Source organism: Egretta garzetta, unplaced genomic scaffold (assembly GCF_000687185.1).
Source record: "Egretta garzetta isolate BGI_Z169 unplaced genomic scaffold, ASM68718v1 scaffold8, whole genome shotgun sequence".
In the NCBI taxonomy this organism is placed as follows: Eukaryota; Metazoa; Chordata; class Aves; order Pelecaniformes; family Ardeidae; genus Egretta; species Egretta garzetta.
The window spans coordinates 1,488,634-1,506,990 of NW_009260407.1; the positions used below are offsets into that span (position 1 = coordinate 1,488,634).

General features: G+C 43.7%; 1 protein-coding gene across 1 annotated transcript in view; it reads right to left on the reverse strand.

The window, feature by feature from the left end:
• The window catches only part of RBM20 (RNA binding motif protein 20), a 35,983-nt gene that overhangs the window by 5,394 nt on the left and 12,232 nt on the right, over positions 1-18,357 (reverse strand). Inside the window, 10 exon segments of the mRNA XM_035898971.1 lie at positions 2,204-2,873; positions 4,336-4,434; positions 6,318-7,005; positions 7,725-7,804; positions 9,624-9,755; positions 11,463-11,606; positions 15,849-15,940; positions 16,315-16,406; positions 16,563-16,624; positions 18,248-18,356. Of these exon segments, the coding sequence (XP_035754864.1) occupies positions 2,204-2,873; positions 4,336-4,434; positions 6,318-7,005; positions 7,725-7,804; positions 9,624-9,755; positions 11,463-11,606; positions 15,849-15,940; positions 16,315-16,406; positions 16,563-16,624; positions 18,248-18,356 (2,168 nt within the window).

Sequence of the window (18,357 nt, forward strand, 5' to 3'; positions counted from 1 at the left end):
ATATATAAAATTATATATATATAATACGTGCCTCTGGCACAAGCATGGTCCGACTGCAGCTCTGTAACCACGTACAGTATTGCATGACCAGTGATGGAGCTGGGCTAACATGGGGGCTGCTGAGAAAGGGGGGGGCCAGCAGGACCTGCTGAGAGCACATCCCCAAACTCCCTAAGGAGCTGCATGAGCAGAGCAAATCCTCTGCTAGGACCCCTGCAGCACCACTGTCATCTCCCTGGAGCCACTCTTCTGCCACCCTCAGCTCTCCAAGGGACAGTTTCTGCTTTATGGCTCTTGGCCACTTGAAGATTTTGGTTGCTGGCCAGTAGAGATGGGATGGTTGGTCCCTGCTAACCAACATTAATGGACACAGGCAGGAGATTCATGGTGTGGAAAACAGTGGATTGATTTGCTGAGGCAGATAAAGCCAGTCAAAAGAACAGATGCTCTCCCTTCCCACCACGTGAATTGCTTTTATTTAAAAAAAAGACAAATTTGTTATCACAGAGCAACAGAATTACAGACAAACTGGTTTGATTCCTATTCTTCAGTTCTTACATCAAAGAACTAGCTCCCTTACCCTGAAAAAAATTCTATTGCATTGCAAATTTCACCTAGATAAGGGATATATTTTCTCATAAAACAAATACATTTTTGTCCAAATTAAACCCTTCCTGTCTTTCAGGTCTGTAGTTCAAAGATCTGCAATTTCTGGCTTTGAGAATTAATTTTTCTTCATTGTTTTAAATACGTCTGTTACATGATTTAAAATAAAATAATATACAATCCTGACTGGTTGGCTTTCAAGTTAACTTTAAGCACATCCCAGGTTTCCAAATCTGCAGCAGAGATCCTGGAAAACCCACAAGCTTCAGCTAACTCTTCTCAGGACACCCAGTGCCTTTGTGGCAACTTAAGTCCCACTTAGGTTATTTCTGGGCTTCTGAGCTGGCAGCTGCATTTGCAGAGAGCCTAGAGCCTTGCACTGCAGATCCCAGATACCAAGTCCATGGCAGAAACCTGGGAAGCACAAACTCCCCGGGAGCTTCCAGGCTCCCTGCTGGCAAGCTGGAAGCTGAGATGCTGAAAACACCAAAGTAACTATGCTCTGGGGATACCCAACTCTTTCGTCAGCTGGCTGCCTGTGAAGTGGGCAGCCCCGGGGAGCCAACCTGGCCGTTCCCAGTCCCAGGGAGTTTGCATGGCAGTGTTATCTCCAAATATGCAAAGCCTGGCAAGGTGTCTTCTGGCCAAACAGGTTAGGTATTGAAAACCAAGTGAGTTTCCAATCTGTCCTGGAGTTTCAAATCTGTCCTGGAGGAAGTAGTTCAAAAGCAGACTTTCACAGTAAATGCTCCAGGATTTTCTGGTGGAAAACTGCACCCTCAAAAATCTTCCAGCAACTTCTGTTCATAAAACCTTTCTCCATCACACGGGCTCCGGTAGCAACAAAAAAGAGCATTCCTGGCCAACATGCTCTATGTTGTTTTCCACTTCCCCTCATTATGCACAGCCCATTCTCTCAAGTTTCATTTGAAAGTGTGACAAGGAACAGGACTCACTTTCAGACACTCAAGATCTTTTTTTTTCCTGACACCTAAAATATTAATAGGCAGCTATGATTACATCTATTGGCATTATCTCACAGCATGTCCTATCAGCTATATTAAAGGCAGCATGCAGTAGATAACATGAGATGATAAGGCAAGTCCTGACAAAAGGCACGTATTTGTGTGAACAGGGACTGAGAAGTAACAATCTACAGATGATTTCCATGTTACTAACGCTTCAGTACAGTGTGTAAGAATACCCACCTCGTCCAGGAGCCAGCCAGACATTACAGATACTTTTCTGCTGACCTTCAGAGACTGTCAATCATTTCATTGACAATTCAAAATAAATTTAGCAGGGCACTGAAAGAGTTCTAAACTCATGTGAACCTTGACATGACAATTATAGCAGCTTATGCCTTTCAGAAAGCTTGCAAGCTGCTTATCATATTTCCTTTACACTATTCGGCTAAGAGCCTCTAATGGTTTAGCTTGGCAAAAGGCACCGGGGTACTTTTACTTAGCTGCTCCAAGGACAAGTCTTGATACCATTAGCAACATTTATTCTCTTTAGCAATAAATTTCAGTCTACTGTCAGAAAAAACACGCAAGGCTCTCTGTGGGCTGAAAAGAAAAAAAACAACAGTAGTTACCCTTGGCCTCTGGACACTCTTGGCTTCCGTGTCTTGTTTCTTCACTAGCGTTTTTAACAAGCATTTCCATAACTTCTCTGCTCTCAGCTCCTTGTGATCCCATCTGTTTGTAATCATCTATAAATGTATCAGGGAGCTGGAGAGTCTCTTCTTTCAGATGAACAGAAGGTATATGGTGATCTTCGGGCTCTAAGCGAGTGTCAGAGCTCTTATCAATTTTTCCTTCCTTCTGCTGGGGATCAGACTCCTTAGCAGATTGGTCTTCTTGCAATTCCTCTGGCTTCTGCTCAGGGTCCAGATTTAGGCTTGATGCTTCAGTTACAGCATCATCATTATCATCATCCTCATCATCATCCTGACAGCCGCTAGAAGCTACACTGCCCTTTGCTGATCTGAAGTTTGTTTCTAAAGCTTTATGGGCAAATCTGTCTTCGCTCCTGGTTAAGTGGCTGTGATCGTTCTTCAGTTCTAACATGGTTGACATACAGGGACACATTTCTGAAGCAGTTTTATTTTTTTGATCAACTGGTACTATTTCTTCAAGTTCAGTTATATCTGGCTCCGTAATTAAATCATCTTCTCCCACTTCATCTACTGTCACTAATTCCTCCATGTTTGCAGGATACCAGGTCTCACCTTCTAGCTCACTTCCACTCTCCCAGTCTCGGTCCTGTCACAGAGATATAAAACATTTGAGAGATCAGTGATTACAGATCACCAGTGTTAAAAAGTGGGCTTTGAACATCAGTAACCATGAAGAACTTTGATCTGGCCATGCCTAACCCCTCTTGTATTTTGGTTTCAAAGAACGATATGCCTTGGTGTTGTGATTTTAAACCTTATGCACAAGGACAAGCAATCTCTTTTTAATTATCACGTAAACTTCACTTTGTGGAGACCCTGTAACTTCCTTGGGGATTACAGTCTCCCCAGTCTCCTGCTCCATGCTTTTCTGTAAGCAGTGGAACAAGGCACAACCTGTGATACTTTATCATGCAGCTGATCCTACTACGTGATCCCCGAGGAAATGAACCTCTCCCCTTCCTCTATGTCCATCCCAGGGTGGCGAAAAATAGGCAGCACAATGAGAATATACTGAACCCCAGTCCAGCTGCTGTGGCTTTCACTTTGCTGGCCCAGGTCCTTTAAATTCCTACGGTGACTGAGAAAACGTGGCTACCTTCTGTAGTAATTGACTTCCACCAGCAAAAGCCCTCTGCCAGGGACTGTGCTGGTAGAGGTTGGCCTAGACTTTAAGAAAAATCAGTTTTACAGTTATACTCTAAGGCATATAATCTGAAATACCTCATACATGCAGTTATAGACTTACAGGACCCAGACACTACTATTGGACTTCAGAAATGTTAGTATTATAAGGTATATGGTACTTTTCAGACTCACTTGCAGCTTAGATTTCAACTCCCAGACTCATGGTGTACACATAATCTATTAATAATCAGTATTCTCCTCCTGTTTGGCCATTCCCACACTTCCCCTTCTAGAATCCTAAAACAGCATGAAAACTCTGGGAGTTGACACTGTTCTTGCCAGGAGATCAGTTTTCTACAGCAACAGATATCAATAGCTTCCATATCTGACCATCAACCCATGACCCTACAGATATGAAGCTGGAGGAATTCCAAGGACATTGCTGTCCCCGACTGTGGCGCTGCAGTAGGGGTGCTGCAAAGACATTATTTAATTAAAACCAGAAAAAATCAGAAGAGGCTACTATCCACAGTCCATGTAAGGCCAATGTTCTGAAAAGTTTTCATCATTAGTCCCCTCCTTCTCCACCAACTGACGACATCACCTATTTTTGGGCATGGTTCACAAAGTTACACAGTTCACTTGGGCATACGTTACTTACAGTTGCCAGTGCCAAGGACTATGCATGTGAAGCAATGTACATGGGCAAAGAGCGACTAAAAAAAGAGTTCTGGAGACTTCAGGAAAAGATATCCCTTAAAGCAGAGGTCAAGATAAGGCAAGTTAATTTAGACAACCCCCTTCTACACCCCCTTTACATGCCTTTCTGTGGGGGGTTAATATTTCAGTTGGGAGAATGTTCTGCCAAACCTGGGTTTTCACTCATTTTGTCATGGAAGCTGCACCAACAACGTGTCACCAACCTTCTCTTTTCTTGTGTTTTCCAGAATCTCTCCAGGTTCTTTTCCTTGTTTATTAGCTGAAGGTGAGCTCTTCTCTGGAACTTGCTCTTCTTTTCCAAGCTAAAATAAATACAACATATACACGTATGGCAACACACAGTGGTGCTCTATTATGTTTCTATTCTGGGTTTAGGGAAGCAAAGTCACCACAAGGTCACATTCTTTATTTCTAAAGTTTATGCAAGTCAACTGGGCTGTGGGAAAAGACCCAAGAATTGGATTCCATTAGCAAAGCTGCGTAAATAAGAATTAAGAAAAAGAAATTTAAACAAAATTAGAGAGATGTAATTTACATCACTCAATTGGCTAGAAGGCAGGTGGGGGAGAATGTGAATTCGTTAAAATTTCCAGCCTCCACTCCTCTGTTCTCTACCCACATCTGTTATGTTGGCTCAGACATGGTAAGGAGAGCAGCAGCATTAAAACTCTGCAAAAGCCTTCAACTGTTTTGTTTATTGATGTAGGATCAGTCCAGAACGTGACTGCTTGCACAGTTCATACTTTGTAAGAACAAAACCACAGTGCTACCTGGCACTTTGTAAAAGGGGGGGCGAAGCAAAAGAGTGAAGTCAAGACATTCAAACCTATTTCTTGCTTTTAAAATAAATTATTAGCTGTAGTCCCTGGAGAGGTGCGCCTTTAACAAAGCAACTTTAAAATAACTTGAAAAACATGCAGAGGAGTGTGCAACACTGGTGATTTAGGATGCTGACATTTCTCTCTGATATCTTCTCCCAAGGAACCATCCATCACAGTGAAATACCAGCCAAAGGAGAAAGATGACAAAAGGTGGTACAGACACACATATCTATGGCATGAGGTAGTGCTGCTGCCTGTTACAGAGACTAGCTGAGTTACAAGATCTAAGGATTTCAATCAACCTTGCCCCCACGTGAGAAGAACGAATGAAAGGTCAACTAAAAACAACTGAAGATGGCCCTGGCAGCACAAAGTCACAAGCTAGAGATGGACCCCTGGTCAGCAAAGCAGCTCTGCAGCCTCCTGTGCCAGCATCCCTGGGGGTGGATGGCGGCAGTCTATCACCAGGGGGGACTGGGGGAGGCAAGGTGGCCAAGAGCCAGTAACGAGATCCCCGTGGGGTGGGGATATGAGCATGGGCTGTATTGGAACTGAGCAAGTGAGGCATCTTCATCTGCTCCCTCTCCACTTTTTCCCAGTGGAGAATCAAACCCACAAATGCTGCCGCTTTACCAGCTGGGAGTATTTCTCCAGAAATCCTGTAATTTTACAGGTGAGCTGATTCAGTGGTTCTGCCATGGGAAGAGATTCCTGTCAGCACATTGTAGGGAGTGGTGTGAATTATCCCTGCCACAGCTGCGGGTAGGGACATACGATTAATGGAAACCAATTGCTCTGTTGACCAAAAAGAAAACGTTCCTCATTAAAAGTTCTCTCCCCATTTTAGCAGTGTAACAACCAGTTCCCTGTATTGTCCTACAAATTTTGTGCATCCCTGTAAAATACAACTTAATTCCCAGATAACTCAATCCACATCACAGGCAGTAGAAAGAGGTGATGGATGCAGAGAGAGTAGCTATGGGGTATTCTGCACAGCCTCAGAAAAGAGAGCAGTAGGGCAGTTGCCCCTGCACACACAACCTATGGATTGTCACTTGGTTTTGTTGCGAGTTGTCTGTCCCCTTCCCCTCACTGGTTACCAAGAAGTTCTGTGCTTGACACAGAAAGACAATGTCCATGTACCCAACACCGCAATGGTGTAATAGATCTGCATGATCTGGGCAAAAACGTGGACAAGATGACCTCCCAAGATCTCTTCTAGGACTATATTCCCTGATTTTATCATGGCAAAACATTGCATGTCACCAGCACCACACCCACAACAACTGATCTGAAATATTTCAGAAAATATATTACTTCAGCATTTACCTTCTTCTTACATATGGTTTGAGATCTCTATTTACCTCATTCTCGGGAGGTTTGGTTTCCTTCACATCACTGCCTTCAGCAACAGCATCTTCCTCTTGGTCTTTTTCAGCTTTCTTCACCTTATTCTTATCACTTTGTTTTTGCCTGGAGCCCTCAGATGCTTTGCTGTGCTTCTGTTCAGCTGCCTCCTCCCTGGCAGCGTCCTCGCTGTAAGAATGCCTGCGTTCCCTTAACTTTGCCTCTTCCTTTCTCTTCGATCTCCCAGGTAAATCCTGCAGCTGCCTCTGAAACTTGTCAGATTTTGACTTGGAGGTTTTTCGGTAATAGTCATCTTCCCTGCTCTTGTAGCCAGATAAAGGATGAAGGGAGCCAGGGGAACCACTCCTTAAATATTTTTCTCTGTGCCCTCTGCCTCCTTCAAGCCGTTCATCCAAATCAAACTTGTCCAGCTGTCGGGAATAATGTTTCCTCTCGTGTACCCACATGTCAGTCCTGTCCCTCTTCTCGTCCCCATTCTCTCGCCATTCTCTGCTGTCTCTTTCGTCTTCCCGTCGAGAATACGGGGACTGATCCCACGACTCTCTCCCATTTCCCCAGTCGGTCCTGCCGGTTCCCATCGGGCTGTGGGGTGAACTGCAGGAAGTAAAGCTGGGAGTGTGGGATCGGGGCGACAGGGAGCGGCTGATGGGGCTGCGAGAGCGGGGCCTCTCCGTGCCATACCTGCTGCAGAGGGAAAAGGCAGCTGTAACTGGCTGACCCACTGTGGTCTACCAAGTTTTTGTACACTGGAAACACATGGGGGCTGCCCTGGTGCCTGCGACCCTGAGACCCCAAGCCTTTCACAGACATGCACTGCAAAGCTGCAAACACAGTGAACAGGAGAAAAGGCAGTGTCATATCCACAGAGTTTAACTAAATCCCCACAGGTCTGTCAAGAATATATTCATTCATTCTTAAAAGTGTCTCATAGGGGTTTAGCATTAAAAGCTTACATGTTGATACCTTTACAAGGACCCTAATGTCTGTACCCTTACTGCTCACTCATCCAGGGCACCTCAGAGACCAAAGTGACAAAGGTCACCTGTTTAAAAGAGATCCTTTAGGACTGTGATTCCTCTCCATTTTTGCTGGAAGGTCCAGAAGTCAGGCAGATCAGAAATATACCCAAATACATTTAACCGTCTCCTTCACGCTTCCGAGTCAGCATCAGCAGCAGGAAAGAGTTCATGTCTTTTCACAACATGCACAGTTTCAATCTGATCTCATTATACAGGCCCTTTACCTACTATTGTACCCACTTATATTTTTACAGTGATTTGAAGTGAAATCTAAGTTAAGAAAGCAAATGAGATAAGAGAGGGTAGCACACAGATAATGCTTTTTCCACCTGCATGTTTACAGACCTGTCCAGGTCCTGATTCCGAGCTATGGAGAAACTTTACCTGTCCACTTCACGCAGCAGGTCCCTCTCCCTCTGCGAGTGGATGTCCTGGATGATAGCAGCCACATTCTTACCTGGTTTCTAAATAAGACAAAGACACTGTTTAGTGTGCTGCGCTACTCTCCAAGCTAATATAGGTGATTTGTCCTTCAAGAAACAGCATCCATGCATCATTCAATTATATTACTACTGAGAAATATTTGGTTTCAGTGTTGTGGTTACAGTCTTTTCTGCAGCTGGTATCTCAATAACACGATCAAAGCAGTAAAATGATACAAATGGAAAATTTGGTCCATTACGTTGTTGCAGTCTTCTCATACTTGGCTGCTGTAACAGGCTTTGAAGACTAGCTTGTTCTTCCCTGTTACGCATTCACTACAGAGTATTTTCTCGGAATTGGATGTAAGAGGAAACAAACCAGACAATTTTTCTAATGTCTGAGTTAAATATGTATAGCAGCCTATCTCTGACCCTCTAGGAATGAACTGCCTTCTCTCACCTCTGAGTTTGGAGTATAGCTCTAAAAGACTATGTTTAGACACACACGAGCTTCAGAAAAGCTAAGTGCAAGAAAGATGCGTACAGGAAGTGTTGAATGCTTGAGATTCAAGATCATTTACAAAAGATGCACTACTCCAGGCTGGAGTGCATGCAATTTGTCAAACACTTGGAGCATGCACAGCTGAGCAACATAATCATGCAGGAACTCAGAGCAGTCTGTAGTGGTAACTAGCCCATGCATATTCCCCCTTCCACATTGCACTTCTGTTTGGTTTTAACAAAGGGAAAGGGCTCGTGCAGGGAAAAATAATTCCAGGACCTAAAAAACTGCCACTGGAAAAGCTGAAAATCTTCCTGAAATCTAGGCAAACTCCCACACTTTTCTGGGTAATTCCTGTTCCATCTCTATGTTAAGATGCACACTCTCTGCCACCTTACATCTGAATCCCTCACCATACCACACTAAGACTGCCCTGGTTTACGGTCTTTTGGCAACTCCTTTAAGTCTCCTTAAACTATTACGCATGTACAGAGGAGGAGACTTTTCCAAAGGCCAAACCAGAGCATCTGAGTTAACTGTTTTTCCTCAAGGCTCATAAAAGGCCCCTTAACCTCTTGACTTGGAACATTACAGAGTTATTTTACAAAACAACTTTTTGCTGTGTTAGATAATATAATATGATGCTTTTCAGCTCTGCCAGTTCCAGTCAAAGTCTCCATGAAAAAAATAATCTCTTAGCATTACACATGGCAGTACATAAGCTTCCATAAATATGCGCACAAGAGCACCGATTTTTGGACATCACTCAGGTATCCACATCACAAGCATCACATGCTCTACAAGAAAGCCAAAGACTATTGCTCTGTTCTGACTCTATGTAAAAACAAAAAGCAAAAAATCTTGCTTTTTAATTTAGGTCATTCACAAGTAAGAAAGAAAAATAAATCAGTGTGATGTTTAGCCCTGCCTTCACTGCTTGGTGTAGCGACGGTATTATGGCTCAAGCATGCAAGCTTTGAAAAGCACTGCTTCAGGCTTAATGCCTGACTAAAAGGATAGGACTATCTTTCTTCTGCTAACATGTTGTATGTTACACATGGCTGTGTTTTAGACCTTTGTTAGACCAAGCAATGTGGGGAGCCTGCTCAGAAGGAAGCTCAGAAAGGATTTTTGAAACAATGGTATGGGAAGACTAGAGAAAATGGGATCTCTTCCAAGAGTTAAAATTTAGAACAAGAACAAGCAGCTAAGTATAAAAGATCATTAACATACATTCCTTAATTTATATTTCTTAATTTCTTTTTTCAATAATATTAAAGCATTAATTAGAAATCAGTAATCAGCAAAGATTTTTAGATGTACTCTCCAGGACGTGCCATTGAGGAATGACTATCTTACCTTCAGCTGCAACTCCTTGTATCTTTTAGACATCCTAATAAGTAACTTGTCATCATTTATCATAGCAGGTTTTTCTTTGTAGTACTGCACCATGGCTTGTGCTGCTTCACTGTAAGCCATTTCCAGAAAGGCCTAGCACAAATGAGGAGAGCTTTAAAATCTACTACATAATTAAAAATACAAAGTATAATAGAGAAAAGGCAGCACAATAATTTTCGTTTGGATTCTTCTCATGCAGAATGTCTTGGTAGTACAGAACTGGCTAGTTCTCCAGCCCTGGAGCTGAAATAGTTAACACTCAGTCCATTGCTCAGCCTCCTTTTAACTGCAAATAATGGCTTCAACCCAGGCATTAAAGCTGATACGAAACTTTAGAAGCCTGTTTAGTTAAAAACTAAATGATTGGAATCTAATCTTTCGCAATATATGAAGCCATCACCTGTCCTTCGCTTCCTCACTGGTGCTTCTACACCACGGTCAGCTGCTGACAGGATGCAGAACTGCAATGTTGCAGCACGCACGGCTCCCGAGATTATCAGCTGTCTTGCAGAATTGCAAGGGATCCAGATAAAAGCAGAACATGAGAGCATGAGCAGCCAGAACAAAGCCAAAAAAGAGTGTAAAAAAACTGGAAGATGTTACCTAGCACTTTTATTTACACAAAAGGGGACCTCATCAACACATACAAATATCTTAAGGGTAGATGTCACGAGGACGGAACCAGACTCTTCTCAGTGGTGCCCAGCAACAGGACAAGGGGCAATGGGCACAAACTGAAACATAAGAGGTTTCAGCTGAATATGAGGAAAAACTTCTTTACTTTGAGGGTGACAGAGCACTGGAACAGGCTGCCCAGGGGGGTTCTGGAGTCTCCTTCTTTGGAGATATTCAAAGTCTGCCTGGACAATGTACTGTGCAACCTGCTCTGGGTGAACCTGCTTTAGCAGGAGGGTGGGACTAGATGATCTCTGGAGGTCCCTTCCAACCCTTGCCATTCTGCAATTCTGTGAAAAATTGCATTTGATGTGACTGCAGTTTAACTTGTCAAGGAATATACTCACAGCTGTGCAACGGCTGCATTTTGAAACATTAAAATCTCAAACACAGCCCACTGACGGGGATTCTATATCCATCCTTACTGTCTGCTGCAGGTATGTGAGACATTTTCTAGTCTTCCCAGCCTACCACCACTGGTAGACTTGAGCTACTTAAACTAGACTTAAACCACCTTGAAGAAAGAGCTCTACTACAATCTGGTGCAGATTAAAAGGGAGTGAGGTGTCAGTGTGTGCCAGATCACCCAGCACAGCCAGGGCCCGGGGGCTCTGCCACCAGCCTGCAGCTGTAATTACACCATCGCGGGATCTGCCTCTGCTGTAACAACAGTTCAGCAAACAGTGCAGGACAGCCGAACCAGGCTACAGTGAAAGTCATTCTTTAATGCCCAATTCAGCTCTACGAGAATGGGTAAGAAAGGAATAAAAACCTCCCAAACAGGACAAGAGAAGTCTGAAAGTAACCCTAACAAATGCTGAGAGAAGGTGGCCAAGTTATTAACTTTTTGAAAATATTGTTATCAATATTTTTAAAAGTACAGTTTTACAATGCTTCCTCATTGAGATTTCTGGGGTTTTTTAACAAGAACTATGAGGCAGTGGTCATGTTTATGCCATCATCTCATTCTGCGAGCACCAATTTTTTTTTACTTTAAGAGCAAGCTTTATATATTTTAAGTTTCTATTACAAAAAAAAAGAGATTTTCCCCAAAGACTCTGTCGCCATGTCAATATGTCTTTATGCCAACAGACATCAATACTGGTGACCCCAAATGCACAGTACCTGATTAGTGGATTTCATGAGGATATAGTTGGTGACCTTCCCAAACGGGAGGCCCAGGTTAATGACATCATTCTCTGTGCAGCTTCCCTCGGGGAGGTTGCAGATGTGAACAACTCGACCCAGTGTAGATTTCCTCTGGGGAAACTGGGGAAAAAAACAACTCAAAACGATGTTTTTATCTTAGATATTCCATCCACTAGATAAGACCTTACATTTCTGCAAAAAATGAAACGTTCTGTTCTGCGTACCTGTTATTAAGGACAAATATCCTTCTTTAAAACCTTGCATTTTATCATCCTGGTTTAGAAATACAAATGGGAAGGGAAATGTTTAACTGCAGTGCAGATTGCAATGGAATCTCCATCCCTGGACATTACAAAGTCCAGAGAGGATTTCTAGAAGAGATGCTCTTGTTCAAACAGGACTAACGATATTGCTGCAAAAGGTAGCTTGCCACCTCAGACCTGAGGGACTCCAGGGCTTCAGCTCCCTTGCATGTCACAGCAGAGGGCTGGCCACTGCGCTATACTCAGCACCAGTGAGAGTTTGGAAGCCCCTTGTTGTTTGGAGATTGAGGGTGCCTCTGCCATGAGGAGGTCTCAGCCCCTCCTGACGAGCTTCCTCCTGGACAGTACGCCAGCACAACCCCTACGGCTCCTCTGCCAAGCCAGACGGCCTTCCTCACCCCGTCTGCATCTGTCTGTCCCACTGGGTGCTCTGTGCCTTCCCCGCACGTGAAGGCACCATGCACTATTGCTGAGTAAAGGCCCTTAGCAGGTAATTTGCAAGTAACGCACAAAAAATTAATATTTTCAAGTATTCCATAAACGTCCATCTATGTGGTGCCAGTGGTGCCTGGAAATGGAAACAGATGCTCACTGCAGTCCCTGCTGAATTTATGGACATTAGAAATCAGTTCAGGTGACTACAGAGGTGTTCAGGGTAGTAGGGGCTGATTTTAAATCCTCCTCCTGCCCTGGTGGAACAGACTGGGCTGGGGGTAAAAGTGACCCCGTTTAACTTGTGAGAGGGCACACAGCTGTACCTCAGGTTGGAAAACCTACTACTTTCCCCTCTCATTGTAACAACACACAGCAGGAGGGGCTTCTCCCCTCGGGGCATGGTGACCACTGGACATGCACAGAGGCAGAGCTCCCGAATTGGGCTGGCACAGGCACACAGCCGCTGGCGTCTTAATCGCTTCCCAAGGGTGGAAGTCTATTTTGGAGTGCTGGGGCAGTTCCCAAAGAGCTGCCCGTCTCCCTGACATGGAAAGCAGGCTCTACACTCCTTGTGCAAAGAGGCATCAGGGTGTATTCAGAGAGGAACATAATTTACCTCAGCTAATGACACGCGAAACATCGCTCACACAGGATTAAATCTTCCCAGGCTACTTCCCCATTTATGACCTTTGCTGTTAGGATTTTACTGAAGAAGCAACTCTACTGTCAGTTAAAATTGTGCCATTCAAGGGAAGATGCAAATCACGTAATCTTGTGGGATCAAGTTCACCAGAGCCATCACAAATGTTTGGCTTGTCAGCAAGTTCACAAGTTACAGAGCTAATGTTATCTTATTTACACCTTCATCCCATTACCTTCCCTCCAGGCTTCACCACTTAACCATTTGTGTATTTTTGCTGCAGCAAGAGCCTGTGTTATACAGTGGTCTGCTATTTAGCTTGCATCTTACAGAGCCTGCCCAGGTGCATAAGGTAAGTCAAAGAAGTGCTGATGTGCAGAAATAAGATATTTTCTGTAGCAGAAAAATAACAAGACCTGGTCCTGAAAACGATGAAGCAGCTCAACTCTACTTGAATAGAAAAGGAAGTGATGGCTGCACGCATCCGGCAAGGCAGCATGTAGCGCACAACAGCAGAATACAACTACACCTAGCAGAGGAAAAGGAAACTTTCCTGACAGCGAATGCAGTCCCAGTGTAGGAACACCCCAGGTCACCTGGCACCTTTTGTTTGTTTTGTTAGATCTGTTAAGAGACGGTATGCTAAGAGTCTATGGGACTAGAAAGACTTAGCTGTTCCCTGCGTAGGCTCCAGAGACTGTGTTTGGACACGCGCTCAGCAGTACATTAAATCAAATGACTGTAAGATGTTACCACCTCCTCACAATTGGCAATGGCTTAAATTAAAATGCTACGCCATAAATCTGCTCTAATTCACGATTAAGGAGTGGTCACATACTCATACCAGAAGCAATAATCTTGTCAGCTGATTGAAGTTAAATTGGATCCATTAATTAAATAGAGCTGCAAAGCACAGCTAGAAAAGGAATATGCACCTTCCATACCCACAGTCAGGAAGTTAGAGGAGCTGTTGCGTGCCAAGTGTGGAATGTAATTTTCAGTAAGACTCAAAGTTAACTTTCTTTGCAACTGATGACTACAGAGGTTTACCAATGCAGTTGGACAACTACTACAAAAACAATTTGATGCACAGCAGTGAAATGCACCTCATACCGTTCGCCATATTATTTCACTGAACCAATTTGGTTATTTTTTCTTGCAGTTTTTTTTTCTGATTTTTTGTTTCTTGCTTTTCAAATTCTTTATCCCTTTCTTGAGCTTCGCATGAATCTTTTCCAAAGATAATAAGAAACTGGCAGTCCCACCCCTCCAGTGCTAATGGTTCTTCATGCCTGAGTGAAGACTTGTAGCACTGTATTTGCCTTCTTAAGAGGGATACAGTTATTTGCAGATGGGATAGCACAGAACAAGCTCTTCCAGAAATGTGAACACTTCGTTTATGGCTACATGCAGGGTCAAGTATAATCTCCCACTGCTCAGTTAAATGGCAGCAGCTTAGCTGAAAGTGAATACTACTGCGCAAAGGTGTAATAAATTATAAGCCACCTGAGTTGCGAGGTGAATGACAGCTGGCAGACTCAGTCTTAACACCTCCAATATAGCTCCCTGTCCACCCGATGAGCTTCAGAAGAAAAAGGGGATTTACGGTATCCAGGAAAGTCCAAGTTACATTTTCTTTTATCTCTCATAGTACTGCTCATCATTCAGAAGGAGGACTTCTGCAGGCAGCTTAAATGACAAATAGTGACAGATTCTAAGGAGAAATGATACTGGCATTAGCAGTAATTTCATTTGTTGCGAGGTTGACAGACATGATGAAAAGCAACATTCCTCTGCACCCGCTGCTACTCCACCTCTGACCTTGGAGGCAGCAGCCGTGAGCAGCTCTGCTCTGTGCTCCCGTGCACACACAGTGCCTGTGACAGGCAGAAGCTAAACCCCCTTCAAATTGGTTGGATTAAACAAACCTGTGTGACGTTTCTGTAAGCAATGCCCGGTACAAACTGGCGTGGCGCAGGGACACAACTCAGCCAGGCTTTCCAGAGTGCCTGAGACCACATCAGGATATATACACAAAAGCTGACAAGGTGAAAACTTGAACCCCTGGATTACTGCTGCTATTCCATGAATGCCCTGACATGAGTCCTTGACACCTCTGGCTTTAATCGTAGCTTTCTGATATATGCTGAGCTTTACTTTAACCCTAACAACATTGTATTTCCATTATGTATATGATTTGCTTTTATTTGCCTTTTTTGCTTTTCTTCTTTTTTTTCCCCCCCTTTTAAAATCTTTCTGCTTTGTCAGTGTAAGAACCACTTTTAACATTATCTTTTTTTTCTGGCATTTTTTGATTATTGGGCTAGGAATTCAAGTGTGTGTTAGAGCAATACAACTGGGGACCTGTGTTCAATGCTGGGGGGGCTAATAAACCTAAACCATGGAAGGCTGTACACCAAAGCAAACTTGCTGAAAGGTTACCAGTGGCAGCAGATGATATAAATAGTCCACTAAAATATAGTAAGAAAAAGCTAGTCCGGTACAATGAATTGATCTGGGACCCCCAGGTGAGTAGCCACCCCCCAGCCACTATCTTTGCCACTATTGCTACCTAGGAGAAGGACCCCAGCATGAGAGAGGCAGAGAGCAATTGCTACAAATAAATAACTGGGGAGATGGCAGGCTGCTCGGTGGAGCTGATACTCAGAATAAGTAAAAACTAATCCCAATCTTCATTCCAAGCTGAAGCTGACCTTCCTGGGTCAAAAAGACGGAGAAAAGGGGGGTGGGGGAGAAGCCAACGGGATACACACAAAACCATTTACTCCCCTCCCCAAATCTAACAAGCAAACAACTTTTAGCACTGGGAAGAAAACCTACAATCAAGTTCTGATTTGGCCAAAATCAAAAGCATAAAAGAGCTGCAGGAAACTTGAAATAACAGACGGAATATTCAGATTATTGTCTGAAAGGAAGCCTTCATGGTTTTAATTCCAGTAAGCAGAAGTGGCTTCTACAAGAACCTCCACACGGAGATCAGTTTGCTTAGGTACTCACTCTTACCCCTGATGGAGGAGAAGAAAATGTAGGACCTGGCTGGCCAAAGGATCTTGCTGACGTAGCGATAAAAGATGAGCCGACATTTGGTGGATAATCTAAATAATGGATTACACACATTTCATGAAAATCTTGACTCATATTAATTGCATTAGTGTGCTCAGTAAGCAATGCCTCATTTACATAATAATTAATTTCATAGACTCTACACCAAATTATACATTGTTTTGTTGCACTGTGAAAACAAGTCATTGTTAATAATAATAAATAGATAAATAATATATAGTAATAAATAAATTCATACTTTGAAAGGCACAGTATTGGCTTTTAGCCTTTCTGTGCAGAACCTCTAAAATGTTTTCCTTGGAAACTTGTAACATATTTCCTTTAAAATGTCCACTTTTCCCCAGAGACAGACTTCCCTTTCAATTAAAAAAAAGTGGTTTTAACTATTGAATATACAACCATTCACCTTCGATACTAGATGGATTGAAAACTGCTGCATTATTTGGTGATAAATGCAATGTTCCATCTGCTGAGCTTAACACACACCGGATACCAGTGCTGGAAAAGAAAGAAAAGAACTTTAGGAGCGTGCATAATGTGCCATAAATATTAAAGCATAATTATTAGACAGCACATTCCTGATGTAAAGCCACTGAAGTAAGGGATGCTCTGTTAGAAATTCAGTTGGAAGAGCGTCTCTAAAATAATACTTACTTATCTGAAAAAGCCATACATTTTTGGATGTGAAGACTTCCCTTAATGTGCTGATCCCAGTCCTATGTTGAAACAAAGATATGATGAGCATAGGAAAAATCCTGAGACAAATTTACAAGAGATTGCTTCTTCATTCAGTTTACCTCATTCTAAAAACAATACTGAGATGTGGAAGATCAAACTGTGTGACACTGATCCCAAGTGCACCTTCAACCAATGCACTTACTGATTCGTTATTTGTACGTTAAATTACATGTTACTTTACAAAAGGAGAGCTTCTCTGTATTAGTTTTTAAATCCAGTATACTTCTATTAATTCAGTTAACTTCACTCTAGCTGAAGAGCCCATCCTGCAAGGCGCTGAGCTGCAACATCCATAACGAAGGTGCTCAGCACACAGGGCAGCCAGGATAGCTTTTATTCATTTCAACAGATTCGCAAAATTTGTCGAAGTATATTTAGCTATTTACACTTCCATGATCCAAATGAGGTAGTGTATTAAACACCAACAAACAGATCAACCGAAACTCACTGTAATGACATTTTCCCTGCCCTTTAAAAATGTTTAATTAAAAAAAAGGAATGCTCAGCGTGCCCTAGACGGGGGCTACTTCAGGCCAGTCCTGCAAGCAGCAGTAACAACAGCAAACCCTCTTGCAAGCAGCTGCTCAAAGAGTAAAAGGGAAACATGGAAGAGTAAATATATTCAAATATCTCAAAACCCCGGGGTGTGTAAGTATCAGGTACTATTTCATCTGCTGGCCATCTTCCTTCCTATATACATGCTGCTGTTACGTTTTTGTCAGGCTACCATCAGCGTGTAAACAGATGCCTTTGCAGTTAGGTGCCGGTCTTGCGATGCCATGGAAAAGGGCTTGCTGAGTGGGGCTCACCAGGAGGCCAGAAAAATGCCAGCCAGCGCCCACGTATGGATGTGGGGCTCAGAGGCTTCTCCAGACCTAACCTATATAACGTGACCAAGCACACAGGCTCTCTGGGCAAGCGGGAAGCTTCTTTTCAAAGGTGAGGTTGAATTTGGAGCTCCCTTGGCAGTATGAGCAGAGAAGTGGGAGTGTGGTCTGCACCACACGTGCCGAGCAGCTTCTTGCTTCCAGGCCAGTCGTTGGGGACCCTGAGTCCTAAATTTTCCTTAGAGCTATTAGAAGGAGGAAGAGATCCCAACAGAGGAATTATTAAAATCATTTCATCAAAACACGTTGTTTTGTTTAAGCAAGCTGCTTCCACAAGGCTGTTAGGGAGAAGCCTTTGTGATGAGAAACGCAAAGAGAAAGGGAGAGGCTGATGAAAACGCAGATGTGCTGTTGCAATGCCAGCTTGAGAAGCAGGGGATCAGCTTCAAGCTCCTCCTCCCCTCACTTTGGGCCCATGAGACGAGCTGCGACCCCAGCCCGGACCTCCCATTTCTCACGCCAGCGCCGTAATCTCACCGCCTTCCACAGCGAGATGCGAAACAAAACAGACCTTGAAACCCCAGTAATTGCCATGAAACAGATGTACGACACCCTGAGCGAGACTATGGCCCTTTGTTTCCGCTTCTCTCAGGGCACCTCCGCGGCGATGGACGCTGGAGGCAAGGGGTGGCAGAAGCCGGCAGCCAGGTCAATCACCAGGCAGCCTGTTCAAGAGTCCAAACCGTGCCCCGGGGGCACCTTAGAACCACTCACCTTCAGATCAAAGATCTTCTTGTCGCACAGGGCACAGACGTGGGGGAAGTGGAGGGGGGCCGCGCCGCGCAGGTCACCCAGCTGGTGCGGCGGCAGGGAGCGGGCGGGCA